We start from the raw sequence: 15,378 nt of genomic DNA on the forward strand, positions 1-15,378 counted from the left end.
CTCTTGCCACTAATGTTAGTCACTTCCTGTCTATATCAAGATGGCAGAAACCGGCCGGGCGCGGTGGCTCAAGCCCGTAATCCCTGCACTTTGGGAGGCTGAGGCAGGTGGATCACTTGAGGTCAGGAGTTCAAGACCAGCCTGGCCAACACGGTGAAACCCCATCTCTACAAAAATTAGCCTGGCATGATGGCAGGTGCCTGTAATCCCAGCTACTGGGGAGGCTGAGGTGGAAGAATCACTTGAACCTGGGAGGCGGAGGTTGCAATGAGCCGAGATTGCTCCAGCCTGGGTGACAGAGCGAGATGTGAGACTCCGTCTCAAAAAAAAAAAAAAAAAAGCAGAAATCTCAGGGAAACAAAATCAGAAGTGGAAAAGAGCCTGGGCACTGAAATAGAGTGCAGTTAGCTAGGAAAGGTGGCCTTGGAAGAGAGTTCTGAGAAGTGAGATGAGCCTGCATCAGAAAGCTGGAAATCAGAGCCACAAAGGCCCTTGTAGACCAAGACCCCAGAATTGAATTATAGGCACCTGGACATATCTCTCAGAGTTAAGCAAAGATCCACTGAGATAAGTTTGATTCTTCTTGTCTAATTTTAAGTTAGCATTTCCTCAAATTAGACATATTGATGCCTTCATGTCAGGAATGCTTTCAGATAGCCATCCCAAGTATCCAACAGGCTAAAGCACTTCTTAACAAGACTTTCATGTTCTGATTCCTTCCTACTTCCCCATATTCATCTCTGTCACCTCCTCCCTAAAATACACCTACACAGATACACATAAACACACATAATTCTCCAACCACTCCCAATTATTTGTAGCTCCATAAACACACTACAGTCTTTCATTTCTTTGTGTCTTTGCTTCCTCAGCCTACTTGCCATGCCCTCAATCTTTCTCACATCTCCATGTGGTAGTTCTTGCTCTTCCTTAAAAATTCAACTTTCTTCTCTGAATTCCTATCATGTTTCATAGAGCACTTATCACATTGCAGTGTAATCTATGTGTGCACCTGCCTGCCTGCCTGCCTCTCTGTATAATTTCAGTGGCTTTGTAATAATAATATGGTGAAGAACAATATTAAGAAGAATAGGATGAAGGCTGTTGATATTATTCTGGTTAATCACTCAGAAAGAAATGGAAAATCGGGTTGTGACGGAACATCTATCAAGCAGAAGTAAAGGATGAGAGGGTACAGTTGTTACAGCTCTAAGCCTTAACAGTGAAACTTAACTGAAGAAGGATATGGACCTGATGAGAACGAGGCCTCCTGAGGACAAATCACACTAGCTCTGCAGAGGATTGATGGCTCCAGTAGGCAGATGGGAAAACCCATCAAAATGGGACTTTCCAGGAATATAACCATGAAATTGCAATTGAAATGGCTTCTCACTTTTCTTCTTTTAACTAAGTGAGAGTAAAGTCACCATGCAGGATGGCATACTGATCTGTGCATGTGTGTATCTTGGTGTATTCATGTTGGAAAGGCTCTTAAGAAAAAAGCTGCTAAGAATGAGAACTCAATTTTGAGGATTTGTCTTAAAGTTTCTTCAAAAAGATTTCTCAATGCAAATGGTACACTTATTTAATATACGGCTAAGGTTAGCATAGTCTGCCTGCTGCTACCACAGCCCATCAGTCTGTCTAGCTGCACTGGGGCAGGGGGTGCACCTGGGTTAAGTCTAACAGAACTCTGACGCTTTTTTTTTTTTTTTTTTTGAGACGGAGTTTCACTCTTGTTGCCCAGGCTGGAGTGCAATGGCACGATCTCGGCTCACTGCAACCTCCGCCTTCCAGGTTCAAGCAATTCTCCTGCCTCAGCCTCCCAAGTAGCTGGGATTACAGGCGCCTGCCACCAAGCCCAGCTAATTTTTGTATTTTCAGTAGAGACGGGGTTTTGCGATGTTGGCCAGGCTGGTCTCGAACTCCTGACCTCAGGTGATCCCCCCCCCCCCGCCTCAGCCTCCCAAAGACTCTGACCCTTTTAACCAGGGAATGGGAGGCCCACACAAACAACTTTCTCTCGCCAAAACTAAATAGAACCCAGGATTTATTTGAAGATGTAAACTCATCAGTAATAGGACTGAACGTCTTTTTAATATCAACAGAGTAAATTCATTATGAATAATTACACTTTGACCCTAAAATATTCTCAAGTCCTCAGTTACCTCAATGTACTTAAATACCAAAAAAACTGCCTGTGCTGAAATATGTACTGGCTAGGCTTATCTGAAGGGCTAAGGGTGACTAAATTCACATCCAAAGTTAAATCACAATGTAGTAAATAACAGGTTTCTACTTCTTGCTGAATTCTGTGAGAATTCAAAGAGAATGCTTGCGGTTACAAACTGCTGTGTGAGGTTGAAATCGTCAGCCACTACACTTCGTGGGCGCTCCTTTAAAAACCACAGCAAAACACAAGGATGCAAACAGATGGCTTTGAAAGAAATTCGCGTGAGGGGAAGCCGGAGACCAAGGAGGAATGAGCCTGCAGAGGGGACGGTAGCCGCCCCCTCAGCTCTCCACAGGAGTGGTCTCTGGGGTTCCCGGGCTCACAGCAAAGTGAGAGGTGGGGGTCTCGGGCGTTCCCCTGAGCTCCCGGAGGGCCTGTGGCTCCTTTAATTCCAGGACCACCCGGCTCAGAAGGCCTTTGAGCAGCTGCATTTCTCGGAGCAGAAGGTCCACGTCGGGTTTCAGGGCTCCAGCCGATTGTTCCAAGGGCGTCGGCGGAGCGCAGGCGGGTGGCCCCGCAGTCGGGGCGCCGCTCGCCGGGAACTGCAGCCCGGTGGAGGTGGTGTTCCGGACGGAGGTGACCGACGGGACCGATCTGGACACCGGGGGCTTTCTGAAGGAAAGCGGCCTGTTACCGGGAGCCAAGGCTGCGGCCCATGGAGCTGGGGCGGTGGTGGAGGCCGGGTCCAGGGGAGAACCTGTGAATGCATTACGCCCAGTCACGCGCGGCTTGCATGGTTCTTCTCCGCGCTGGGCTGGGGGAGGGGCGTAGGGCGGTGGGCGGGGATGGGGAAGGCCGGAAGAGGGGTGAGGAGGAGGGCGGCGAGGGGGAGATGGGAAAGGCGGGGGGCGGGGGGCGGGACGGGAACCGGGAGGCGGGGGTGATTCGTGGGTGCCGAGAGGCGGAAGCAGGGCTGACCGCAAGGGTGGGCGTCCGGGAGGGTGTGCAGGCACTCACCCGGCCCCGGGAGCTGCAGCCACGGACTGCGTTTCCGGACACTGCGGGTGGCGGTAGCCGCCTCGCACCAGTACGATTCGAGCTCCTCGACCTCGGGCTCCGGGACTGTGTACTCGGCGCCCCAGTCGAAGCGGCGCACCGCGCGGCTGTACTTGTAAAACGCGAACTGCAGCGGCGTGTCGCGCTTCTGCGGGTGCAGGCGCGTGTCGCAGCGCAGCACCACCCCGCCCAGCGCCGCGCCGCGGGCCTCCCGCGGACCCATCACCCTCAGCACCGGCGCCCGGAACAGCTCTACGGAGAGGGCGGGGAGCAACGGCGCCGGCTTGTCCACCGCTCCGCAACCCCGCTCCTTCCTGCTTCCCGCGAGGGCTCCTTGCAGACCCACAGACCAAGGGGGGAGGGGAGGAGGCCGTGTGTCCACGTGGAGGGGGAAGGGGAGCCTTCTGAAATGTGGGGCAGGGGGACCGAGTCCACGAGGGACGGGGAAAGCTTGAAAGGAAGAGGGACCAGGCCAGACGCTTCATGTCACATCCCGACTGACACTCAGCTCGGGTTCTGCAGCCTAGAATAGGAGACGCTGCGCCTGCCTTGCAGGACGCTAGGGAGTCGCTCCTTCGTCCCAGTCCCACAGTGGCCCCTGCCCCTGCCAGAGCTGCCCTCTCTGTGGGAGTCCCCAGCCAGAGTGAGAAGCCAGGGTGTGCGTCGGGGAAAGGGACCAGCCTCCAAGCAGGCGGCGGATCAAGCGCTGCTTCACGGCAAAGGAGAGGAGACAGCGTCCATAGTCTAAGAGAAACCCTCCAAGTGGCAGCTATTTGAACTTCCGCCCCTTCTTTTCTCGCCGAGCTCCTGTCCCAGAATTTCTCAGTGCTCATTTGCCTCCCTCCCGGGGTCCCTGGTCTCTCCCACCTTGCACTGTCACAGCCACCTTAGCGGAGAACATGGGCGCGCTCTCCACCGGGATGCGCATGGTGCCCGAGCACTGGTAGCGCCCGCTGTCTCTGGCACGCGCCTGTAACACAGTGTAGTTGGCGCTGGAGTGGAAGTAGCGCACGGCCTGGCCGTCGTGGTAGTAGTGAAGCTTGTAGACCACCTTGTCGTACCAGCCGCGGCAGCGCAGGACTAGCGGCTCACCCTCGAACACTGGAGCATAGGGCACTTGCAGAATCAGCCAATCTGCGACAGACACCACAGACACGCTTGACTCCACAGAAAGTCCAGCCCTGGAGATCTCCCACTCTCACAGCCTTCCAGCTTTCTCCTCTTAACTCCTCTCCCTCCCTTCCCTGCCATCTCCCACCGCTTTCTTTTCTTTTCTTTTTCTTTTTCTTTTTTTGAGACATGGTCTTGCTCTGTCGCCCAAGCTGGAGTGCAGTGGCACAAACTCGGCTCACTGCAACCTCCACCTCTTGGGTTCAAGCGATTCTTCTGCCTCAGCCTCCCGAGTAGCTGGGATTACCGGTGGGCGCCATCACACCCAGCTAATTTTTGCATTTTTTAGTAGAGACAGGGTTTCGCCATGTTGGCCAGGCTGGTCTTGAACTCCTGACCTCAGGTGATACGCCCACCTCGGCCTCCCAAAGTGGTGGGATTACAGGCGTGAGCCACCGGGCCTGGCCTCCCACTACTTTCTTGAGCGGACAGGCCTTCCCTGGTGGTTGGCACCCAGCAGCCTCATAGTGCAAGATACATTTGTAGGTGAGTGGGAAGGAAGGGGGATGGCTGGTCTTTCACTTAGCCAGGGAGGCAAAGATGCCAGAGACTTGGCTCCAGCCTCAAAGGGTTTTGACCATGAGAATCAACTATAACCTCCTTAGGATGGTGTCAGAGTCCTCCTGACTGGGTCCTGCTTACCTCTCCCTCACCATGGCAGTATTCATTCCTGCCCCATTTCTCTCTACTTTCCTCATCTTCCACTCCTAACAGGCTAAGTTCCAGCCATACTGAACTGTTGAGAGAACTGGCCCTGCTCTGAGCCCGAGGCTTTTGTACCTTCTATTTCCTCAGCCGAGAAGACTCTCTTTCACCTGTTTAAGTTCACCTGCTTGTCCTGCATGTCTAGGCTTAGACCTTATCTCCTCCAGAAAACATCCCTGACACCCCAGGAGAGCCTTAGGTATCTCCTACAGCACCCGATAATTACCCTGTGATCATTATAGCACGCTTACATAGCCCTAGCACAGAGCAGATGCCACTTTAGGTGTTGTACATTGAGAAAGAATCCTGCAAGTAATAGCCACAATCCACATGCACTCCCAATCTGTATCCAGTAATTACTCCTATAGTACTCAGTATAATTATTGCTATCACCAACGATTTCCGAACAAGAAACCACAGAGTATGAATATGAAGTGTGTGTAAGTGCTAATGTGAACATTGAGTGATGTGCTTTAAATTCTGAATACAAATTGTGGCTAGGAGTGCACGATCTCGGCTCACTGCAACTTCCGCCTCCCGGGTTCAAACAATTCTCATGCCTCAGCCTCCTGAGTAGCTGGGACTACAGGCACCCGCTATCATGCCCAGCTATTTTTTTTTTTTTTAGTAGAGACAGTGTTTCACCATGTTGGCCAGGCTGGTCTTGAACTCCTGACCTCAGGTGATCTGCCCGCCTTGGCCTCCCAAAGTGCTGGTATCACAGGCTTGAGCCACCGTGCCCAGCAATCCTGTACTTTATTGAACAAATTATTGTTATTTTTCTTATCCTGTTTTAAAACCCTTCAAGCATCTCGAGAATCAGTTTCTCAGCTGACTCCTGTGTACACATATACACGTCTGCAATAAAACTTTGAGTAAGTGCTCAGTTCAATTGCTGCTTTTTTTCTTTAGCAAATCATAATTCACTTTTAATCCTCAGAGCAGCCGAAGAGATACATACTATTATTGTCCCTTCTTTACAGATGTGGACACTGAGGCACAGAGAAGCATCACACTGTTCAACTGAGAGTAGATCCTCGATCTATGCTCAGCCTGCCAGGGAAACTCACCTTTCCTGTTTGGTGAATTTCCTTTACTGCTCCCTCCCCAACCCCCTAAAGTTCTCTGTCCAGCACTCCAGGTCCTTGGAGCCTTTGCTCTTCTGAGCTGGTCTCAGAAACAAACAGAAATGTTCACACTGTGCCTCACACTATGGCAGGAGGGTAAGGGGACCTTGGGGGCTAGGCATGCCTTACTGCATCTCTCGCATAGTGCCGTGCAGGTCCCTACCTGCTCCAGAGACTTAAGATAGGCCCCAGTGTGGCCCTTGTTTCCTGCACCTTGGGATTGGCCCAGTGTTCCCTCCCACCAGAGGACTAGTATTGCCAGAGGAGACACGTGCTTCCCCTCCCCTCATGCTCAGACCACTCACCATTGGATACAGAGAGGTGGATGGGGTCACTGACGGGTGCTCCCCGTGTCTGGCATCGATACACCCCTGGTGTCTGCACCTCAATGCTCTTCTTGTGAGAGGGCAGAAGTAGGTGGCCCAAATACCAGAGAGTGCTGATGGGCTGGAGCTCCAGGAGCAGTGGGTGGTATCCATCACACTTCAAAGTTACCCGCTCCCCTTTGAAGATGGTGGTCCAAGGTGGATGTAGAGACAATATGGGCTTCTCCAGAGTAGCTGGGGTGGGGGGTGGGGTGAGAGGGGGCAGCATGCAAAGAGAATCAAGGTGAGGTGCCCAAAGAAACGACCTGAGTTTGGGAAATCTTAGGAAACCCCAGCTCCCAGGCCCCAGCCCATGTACTAACCCATCCCTGCAGGAGAGGAGATCACATTCATTGGGTTACAGACTACCAGTCCATCAGCCAGCACCCATTTCTAAATGCCTTCAAGCAAATTTAGTCCCAGGGGTTGACGAGAGTGGGAAGAGACACTATCCCAGCGCAGCCAAGAAGTGAGGAGTCTACTTGAAAAGGTCACTTAGGGGGTTGGAGTGGAAGCTGTAGAAAATTGGGACGAGAAATTTATAAGACTCACCAGCTTGCCCACTGCTTGGAACTGCAGAACAGGAAAGAAGGAAGAGGAAGGAGAAGGAGAATATTGGTGATGAGAGGAGAGAGACTCTTGACGACAAGAAAGGCTGAATGGTCCCAAAACCTGTTTTTCTTCTTCTGCCCCTGGTTTCCCAAGCTCTGAGAAAGCCCCTTCTTCTTCACCCCTCCAAAAAAAGATAATGAACCACTTGGAAACTGAGGATTAGATACCCACCCTCCTCTCCCCATACCTTGGTCCACCCTATTCTCCACCACCCAAAGCTCTTCTGCTGCCTCACTGCAGACTCACCCAGGAGCAGAAGGGCTGTCAGTGGCCACATGATGGATCTGACTGCAGCAGCTGCAGAAGGATGGAGATGCACTGGCATGAGATGGGGAACAGAGAGAAAGAATGTGGCCAGTGGATGCCACTGAGTACTAGGAGACATTGCTGCTTCTCCCACCCACTCCTAGTTCCTGAAGATAGCAGACCAGAACCAGTGGGAGACAGGCTGAATATCAGGTATCCCAAGTGCCAGGCACTGTCTCATCTACTGCATCTACAGCCACCTCACAGCTCAGGCCAGCCCTGACTACTGAAAGGAAGGCCTGCAGAACTTGTGCCCTCCACAGCACAAGAGAGCCCCATAGAACCCCAGGCTCCAGCAGATGACCCCGCCATCTTCAGGCTCCCATTGACATCCCACTCCCATCCCATCCCATCCCTTCTCCACCTTCCAGCCAGCCCTGCAAGGCTCAGCTGAGGAAGACACGGCCTCATGTCCTTAAGGACCTTTTTCCTGCTCACTCCTGATGACAGACATTGGCATGAGACCTAGAGAGGTCAGTGTTCGGTTGCCTGCCCCCAGAGCTCACATCCTCCCACAATGAGTAGACGAAAAGGCATGACTCACCAACCACCCTTCACATCCCTATCATCTAGTTCCCCAGTCAAGGATAGAAATGCAATGTGTTTCTTCTTCCTCCCTTCCTGAAATCTTGAGTTCTCATGAATTCTTAAATTCTTAAGAAGTTAGAAAACTCTTCTTTCCTACCCATCCCAATGAGCTCATCCTGTGGCACTTCCAATCACTTGTTCTTTTCTTCCTTCCTCCCACCCTTTCCCGCAACTCCTCCCCAGCCACGCCCCAGTTCCAGAACTCCTGACCTGCAGCAGAGAAGTCACTGCATCGGCCCCTCAGAAGCCTCTCAGATCTGACCTCGGGGCTCTACTTCTTGTGCTTTCTGAGCCATGTGACCGTACCTGAGCAATGAGGAACCTGAATTTTCATGTAAATACTTAATGAATTTTCCAGCCTGATAGTGTGTCTCCTTGGACTCTATCCTGTCCTTACCTGTGGTTGTTTAGAACCGGGGCACCTTGATCCCTTGGAAATCTGATGGGAAGGAGATCACTTATCAGGTACTGTCAACTCCCAGTAAGATAGTATCTTCCCCTCTTGCTGATGCCTGAAGTTCCACTCTGAGAGTCCCCTCATATTTTGCTTAATGGACTAGCCCCTTTTAAAAATGCAAATGCCTCTTAGGAAAATGTGACTGGTCATTTAAATTATGCTGGTCACTTCAGATCATGTTTTGAGTGCAGGTTTTGATAAAAGAGATAGAGTCCTGTAGATTTCAAACAAAGTAGGGACATATTTGACAATGTGCCCAAGAGTAGGGGAGGCAGAGAAGAACTAATTACTGGGAACAGGGATGATCATCTGCCTGCTTTAGGAGTGCCTGGGCTGACCAGCACTCCTGTGCTTCCCCTCTACCCTGCTAATTCCTCGTCTCAGGGCCAGTGTGTGGCTTCCCACATGATCCACAGCCTGCCACAGAGGTCTGACTTCTGCACCAAGCCACCACCTCTATGGTAAGAATGCAATGCAGTTGTCAGCTGTCCTCTTAGGCAACACAAGCTGGCTCTATTTTGGCTTCTCATCCCCCAGAGCACAGATCTCAGCCCCTTTACTCGATTCAGAAGAAACCTTAGTACACCAAAACTTTGTGAACTGTATAGTCTTCCCTAGAAACCTCTGGAACCATCCATACTGTTCATATTATACAGTGCTCAGAATTTGACTTGAAAAATTTCCCACGAAATATTTATTTATTCTAGGCTCTCCTTTAAGTTTTTCCCAAAGTGAGTCTTTTTACTCCATCTAGGACTTTTCCCCAGAATTTCTAATTCTTCACTCCTTTACAATGCAGAAAAATTTAGAAATTATCATTTGTAACTTGAGCAATTATTTGAGGCCTATCACAACATAACTTCTGGACAATATATGTCACCATTTGATAAGCATTCTGGTGATAAAGTGTTCTCAGTGATAATTACAGTAATGAACTAATGCTGTTGTTGCTGATGACAGCTCACTTTAGTGTCTCGGCATGTGGCAGGCACTATGCTAAGTGCTTCACAGATATTACTGCACTTAATTCTTGTAAGGCCCTTTGAGGAAGAATTATTAATATCCCAATTTTGCCTATGAGGAAACTGAGATGATGAAACTGGGATTTGAATAGAAGTCTGTCTCCAAAATCTGTTCTCTTATCTCTCTGATTGTCAGGGATTCAAGATGCTGCTCATGGCCGGCTGTCATTATTGGTCTTTGCAAGTTCCGCCTCTTATTGTCTTACGTTGTTGACTTTCACCCACATTACTGTCCTCCTCCCCTCCACGTAAGCACCCACTGTACAATGTTTACTGTGTGTTCCCATATACATGCAATTTTTTTTTATACTTTAAGTTCTAGGGTACATGTGCACAACGTGCAGGTTTGTTACATATGTATACATGTGCCATGTTGGTGTGCTGCACCCATTAACTCGTCATTTACATTAGGTATAACATGCAATTTTTAGCTTTGAGAAATATTTAGTGTTGTTAATTTACATAAGTGGCATTGTGTTCTAGATATTATATTCACTTCTACTTTTAAAAATTAATCCCAGATGTTTCAAATTTGTTCAGATTGCTCTACGTGCATCATGTTTATTGCTTTTGACTGCCCTAATATTCTTTTTTTTTGAGATGCAGTTTTGCTCTTATCACCCAGTCTGGCATGCAATGGCATGATATCAGCTCACTGCAACCTCCACCTCCTGGGTTCAAGCAATTCTCCTGCCTCAGCCTCCTGAGTAGCTGGGATTACAGGCGTGCATCACCATGCCCGGCTAATTTTGTGTTTTTAGCAGAGATGGGGTTTCACCATGTTGGCCAGGCTGGTCTTGGACTCCTGACCTCAGGTGATCCACCCACCTCAGCCTCCCAAAGTGCTGGGATTACAGGCATAAGCCACTGCGCCCAGCCATGACTGCCCTAATATTCTATGCTTCTGCTACACTGCACTTGTCCATTCCCCTAACATCCTAGTTGCTGCCCACCCTCAGCTACCACAGACAATTCCACAATGGACTTCTTGGTACATATTGTGAGGGCTGGATGAATTAACATATGTAAAGGGCTTAGAACAGGGGTTGGCACATAGGAAGTTTCATGTAAGTTAGTACTGGTAAGGACATGATGCTTCCCTACAGAGCCCTGAAGCGCCTTTATGGGATACACACCTGAGAGCAAGACTGCAGAATTATGTTCATGAGTTACATGCACACTCATTCCAAAACTCAAATCTAATTCATCAGCAAGTCCTGATGACTCTACCTGCTACATTGATCTTTTTGTACAGTAATTTATTCACCGAGTCGCTAGAGAGATACTTTTAAAATGTTAACCATATTGTGTTACTTTCTCTCAAAATTCCCCATAGGTACCCTCAGAATAAGTTCCAAACACCTTCCCATGGTCTACAGGGCACTACAAATCGGGCCTTTCTCTGACCCTTGGCCTCATTTCCTACAACTCTCCCCCTCACTCACTCTGATCTAGCCACATTGTGTTTAGAACAGTTGCTGGAACATTCCATGCTTAGTCTTGCTCCAGGGCCTCACTTGCTGTTCTTTCTGCCTGAAAGATTCTTATTCTCCTCCCAGATTTTTGTAAGTTTCACTTCCTCACTTCACTCAAATATTACTTCCTCAGAGAGATGGTCGCTAACCGTGCTATCTAAAATAGTATCTCCTCACTGTCATTTGCTGGCTCCATATTTTGCTTTATTTCTCTTCAATGTACTTGTCACCACCCGGAATTGTATTTATTTGTTTGTGGTAGGTTCCCCCATTAGAATGTAAGCTCCATTGAGGCAGGAATTTTTTCTTTTTTGCTGATGTATCACCTACAGCAGTGACAGCACATAGCACGTGCTGTGTAAGTATTTGTGGCATAAACAAAGGAAGAGATTGAATACCGTGATATTACTCTCAAAAGTGGCTGCAGAAGCTTATACACCCACCAGCAATTCACGTGGCTCCCGTTCCCTCTCTTGTCATCAATATTCAGTGTTTCTTACCTTTGTAATTTTATCAAACAAATTTTTCTTTTCCTAAATAAGAACATTTAAAATTATTCTTATTTTATTTTCTATAACCCAGGATAGGGCTGATAATAATATATTTTTTTAAATTGCTATTGCTATTCTTTTTTTTTTTTTTTTTAGACGGAGTTTCACTCTTCTTGCCCAGGCTGGAGTGCAATGGTGCAATCTCAGCTCACCACAACCTCTGCCTCCTGGATTCAAGCAATTCTCCTGCCTCAGCCTCCCGAGTAGCTGGGATTACAGGCATGCGCCACCATGCCTAGCTAGTTTTGTATTTTTAGTAGAAACAGGGTTTCTCCATGTTGGTCAGGCTAGTCTCGAACTCCAGACCTCAGGTGATCTGCGCGCCTCAGCCTCCCAAAGTGTTGGGATTACAGGCATGAGCCACCGTGCCCGGCATAAAATTATATTCTTTAATGTAAACTTTTCAGCAAAAGGAAGGCATTTCGATACCAAAGGAGTGCAAAGGACAATTTCAGAATAGAGAGCAGAGTATTTCTTTACATTGAATGTCTTTAGCTTTATGAGAAATTCACACATAGTTAATGAAAACTAACAGTGCCTGTCTGAAGGAACTCTGGCAGGAAGGCTGTGCTGTAACTCTTTGTATTTCTCCACATCTCCTCTTGTCCAGTGGGAAGGGAGAAGGTTGATACCAAGAGGGAAGAAAACTTTTAAGAAGACAGGACTAGGGTGAGGCCTATCCCAACACACCCTCCTTAAACTTCCTCCTATGATTCTAGCAGGTCATTTTGTCCCTTCCCTAGTCTCTTCTAAGTTGTAACTGAACCAAGTTTTTCTACCTTGGGCTACTGGGCTGGGTACAGAGACCTTTGTGTTTGGGAGGTGCAATGCTACTCCATATCTGATCACCCAGACCTGTTAACACCTCTCAGATCATTACTCTCTATTCCTCCTGTCCCTAGCCAAGGCCCTTGTCTCAGAAGGCTGGATGAGAACAACAGCCTTCAAATCCACCTCCCTCAACCTCTCTTCTAGTCGCCCCATTCACCTTATACCAGAGTACCAGAATAATCATCCTAAACATCACTTTTCACGAGTTCCTCCTTTACTCAAAATTTACCTACAGAATTCGATCAATTTTCTTATGGACATTTAAAGAGCCTCTATAGCACATTTAAGAGCCTCTGTAGTCTATTTACTTCTCCATTATTATTTCCTTCCACTGAACTCTGTTTCAAAGGATTTGCCTTCTTTTTCCCTGACATCTGCATGCCAATTTTCCCCTTTATGCCCTTGCTTACATCATCCCACTCTGGAACGTCCTTTCCTCTCTTCTCCTGTTCTGTAGATCTGTCATGTTTTTCAAGGCCCCACCCATGTATTATCTTCTTCATGAGATGTACCTGAACACTCCAGTCCCCAGTGAGCGATCTATTCCCTGAGTTCCTGTCTTGTTCATCATCATCCCCACTTCCAAGTGCATAGCTGGTAGTACAACATCCTATTTATATAGAGTTTGGCGTTTAATATGGTTTGAAACAAATTAACATGGTAATTTACTCATTTTCCTGTTGGTGGACATCTGCACTGACTTATTTTCAATAAAAGAAAGGCATTTCAGTACTAAATTTTGCTTTTACAAGCTTTGTTACTATAAACATTATCACACCTGTCTTCTGGTGTGCATATGCTAAATTTTCTCTTGGGCACATCCACCTAGGCATGGAATTCTGGGTTATAGAGTATGCAGATGCACTATTCAACTTACAAGATAATGGACGTGTGTAACACAATAAGAAATATGTACTTTTCTCTGCCCCTTTGGGTAGCTCTTTGGCAGAGAGCTACCAAAATTCTGGGGATTTCCTGAGTGATAGGGATGAGATGAGTATTTCTTGTTATGTATAATTAGCCCCTTCAATCATACCTGAGTTTATGCTAATAAGGTGACTCTGAACCCTGCAATTAAAGGGTTGGAACTTTCAGGGGTCTGTGCTAACTCTGGGTAGTTAGAGTAAGAATTGGTAAATTGCACAACATCTAATTGGTTTCTGCTGAGAATTAGAGAATTGCTTGGTGTGGAAAACTCACCTTGACCTCCTGGAGGAGAAAAGGGCTGGAGTTTGAGTGAATCACAAATTGCCAAGGATTTAATCAATCATGCCTGTGTAATGAAGCCTTCATTAAAAACCCTAAATGGTGGAGTTCTAAGGGCTTCCAGATCAGTGAACACACGGAGAAGCTGGAGGGTGGCACACCCAGAGAGCGTGCAAACTCTGCACCTCTTCCCACATACCTTGCCCTATGTATATCGTCATTGGCTGTTAAGTAAACTGTTTTCCCAAGTTTTGTGAGCCATTCTAGCAAATTATTGAACCCAAGGAGTTGTGAGAACCTCTGACTTATAGCTGGTCGGTGTCAAGTACCAGAAGCCTGGGATTTGCAATTGGCTTTTGAAGTGAGAGCAGTCATGTGGGACTGACCCCTTAACCTATGGGGTCTGTGCTAACTCTGGGTAGTTGGAGCCAGAATCGATAAACTGTAGAACATCTAGTTGGTTTCCACTGAGAAGCAGATAAAAACTTGGTATGGGAATCCATATGTTTGATGTCAGAGGTATTGTGAGCGGAGAACAGTTTTCCTTTCATGTGCTTGCTATCTAATGTTTATTTCAGAGACAATGTTGAGCATAGCTGCATTGGGACCTCTGTCAATTACAGAATCCTAAATGGCACAAGCCATAAACCAGATCCATTGTAACGATTCCTCTTCCCTACTCCCTCTCCAACCTCCCCAGGCTAGACAGAAAGAGACAGGTAAATGCTTGCTCTCCCTATCTCTCTCTCTCATTCTTTTAGCTCTGTTCTTGCCTTCCTCATCCCTGTTGATAGATCCTCTCCCTGAAGTTTCTAAGTCCTTGACTGAGGCTGGGTCCCCTGGATAGAGTCTGGAGATTTAGCTGATGCCAGACATGACATTCATCCTTTAAGGTCCAGCTTCATTCCCATCCTCTTCAAGATGTTTTCCCTTATTTTGCTGGCCCAACTCGATTCAACTAAACAAAATTTACTGAGAACTTACATATGCCTCATTATACTTGACATCAATGACACAACATGGAACAAAGAGCTCAGGAGTATTCTCAAAGACCTCACCCTCTGGTGAACAAACATGAGTAATAAAAAATTAAAATGCAGTGTGGTGATAGAGGTGCAGAGATACACAGCTGCATCCATCTTTTCTTTCCCAGATCTCTGATAGCTTCTACTATCTGTAAATGAATTCCCCATTTAGCAGGAGCTTGCAGGATGCATTCATGCAAATGCGAGCATTAGCTGAAATCAACTCCATGTTAAGTGGTTATAACATAGTATCTTTGGAGACACATCCACCTTGGTACATTGGCAACTGAGCTTCCATTTTTTCAAGTCCATCAAAGTCATGACAGTTCTGGTCATTCTTGCAACTCCCATTCACACAATTGTAAATCAGTCCTCTCAGGCTGTAGTGTTGTTTACAGACTTCTACCAATTCCCACATGCCTCCTGATCTTTTTTTTTTCCCTCGAAGGTGGCAAGAACTACCATAAAACTCTCATTTTACCATCGGCATGATTCTATGTCTTTGTTTCTTTGTGGTATGTCTAGAATGATCATGTGCATGTCTCTTGTAAATCATTTTGGGTCAAAACTGCACAGAATAAATGGCACAAAGAAAGGCCACAGTGGAGAAAATCACACCATGTAATTCAGAATAACATGGTAGAACAGCCACTGGCTGAGGTCATGATAAAATGATGTGCTAACTGATTGAGTTAAGGTTATTATAGAG

At 47.5% G+C, this 15,378-nt stretch overlaps 1 protein-coding gene across 9 annotated transcripts; it reads right to left on the bottom strand.

Moving 5' to 3' along the window:
• Positions 1–2,033: 2,033 nt before the first annotated feature.
• Positions 2,034–8,643, bottom strand: FCRLB (Fc receptor like B). 9 transcript variants are annotated; one of them, XM_063796022.1, is made up of 8 exons: positions 8,500–8,643; positions 8,313–8,408; positions 7,455–7,505; positions 7,149–7,169; positions 6,537–6,791; positions 4,097–4,363; positions 3,191–3,481; positions 2,034–2,930 (listed from the first exon to the last, which is right to left on the bottom strand). In XM_063796022.1, exons 3-8 carry the CDS (start codon positions 7,483–7,485, stop codon positions 2,515–2,517), a joined length of 1,281 nt encoding a protein of 426 aa, XP_063652092.1. In that variant the 5' UTR covers positions 7,486–7,505; positions 8,313–8,408; positions 8,500–8,643; the 3' UTR covers positions 2,034–2,514. The 9 variants fall into 9 exon arrangements, with proteins under 9 accessions (XP_063652092.1, XP_063652100.1, XP_063652106.1 ...); XM_063796030.1 differs by lacking the exon at positions 7,149–7,169 and adding an exon at positions 6,920–7,111 and having other exon boundaries at positions 8,313–8,424; positions 8,500–8,637; XM_063796036.1 differs by lacking the exon at positions 7,149–7,169 and adding an exon at positions 6,920–7,111 and having other exon boundaries at positions 8,500–8,616.
• Between the last annotated feature and the right edge of the window lie 6,735 nt (positions 8,644–15,378).

This window comes from Pan troglodytes, chromosome 1 (assembly GCF_028858775.2).
Source record: "Pan troglodytes isolate AG18354 chromosome 1, NHGRI_mPanTro3-v2.0_pri, whole genome shotgun sequence".
Lineage (NCBI taxonomy): Eukaryota > Metazoa > Chordata > Mammalia > Primates > Hominidae > Pan > Pan troglodytes.

Coding starts and splice junctions, on each gene's coding strand:
- FCRLB (XM_063796022.1), bottom strand. CDS start 7,485: ATGTGGCCACTGACAGCCCTTCTGCTCCTGG. Junction 6,792..7,148: donor TCCAAGCAGTGGGCAAGCTG/GTGAGTCTTATA, acceptor CCCCCACCCCAG/CTACTCTGGAGAAGCCCATA. Junction 2,931..3,190: donor GCTGCAGCTCCCGGGGCCGG/GTGAGTGCCTGC, acceptor ATGCATTCACAG/GTTCTCCCCTGGACCCGGCC.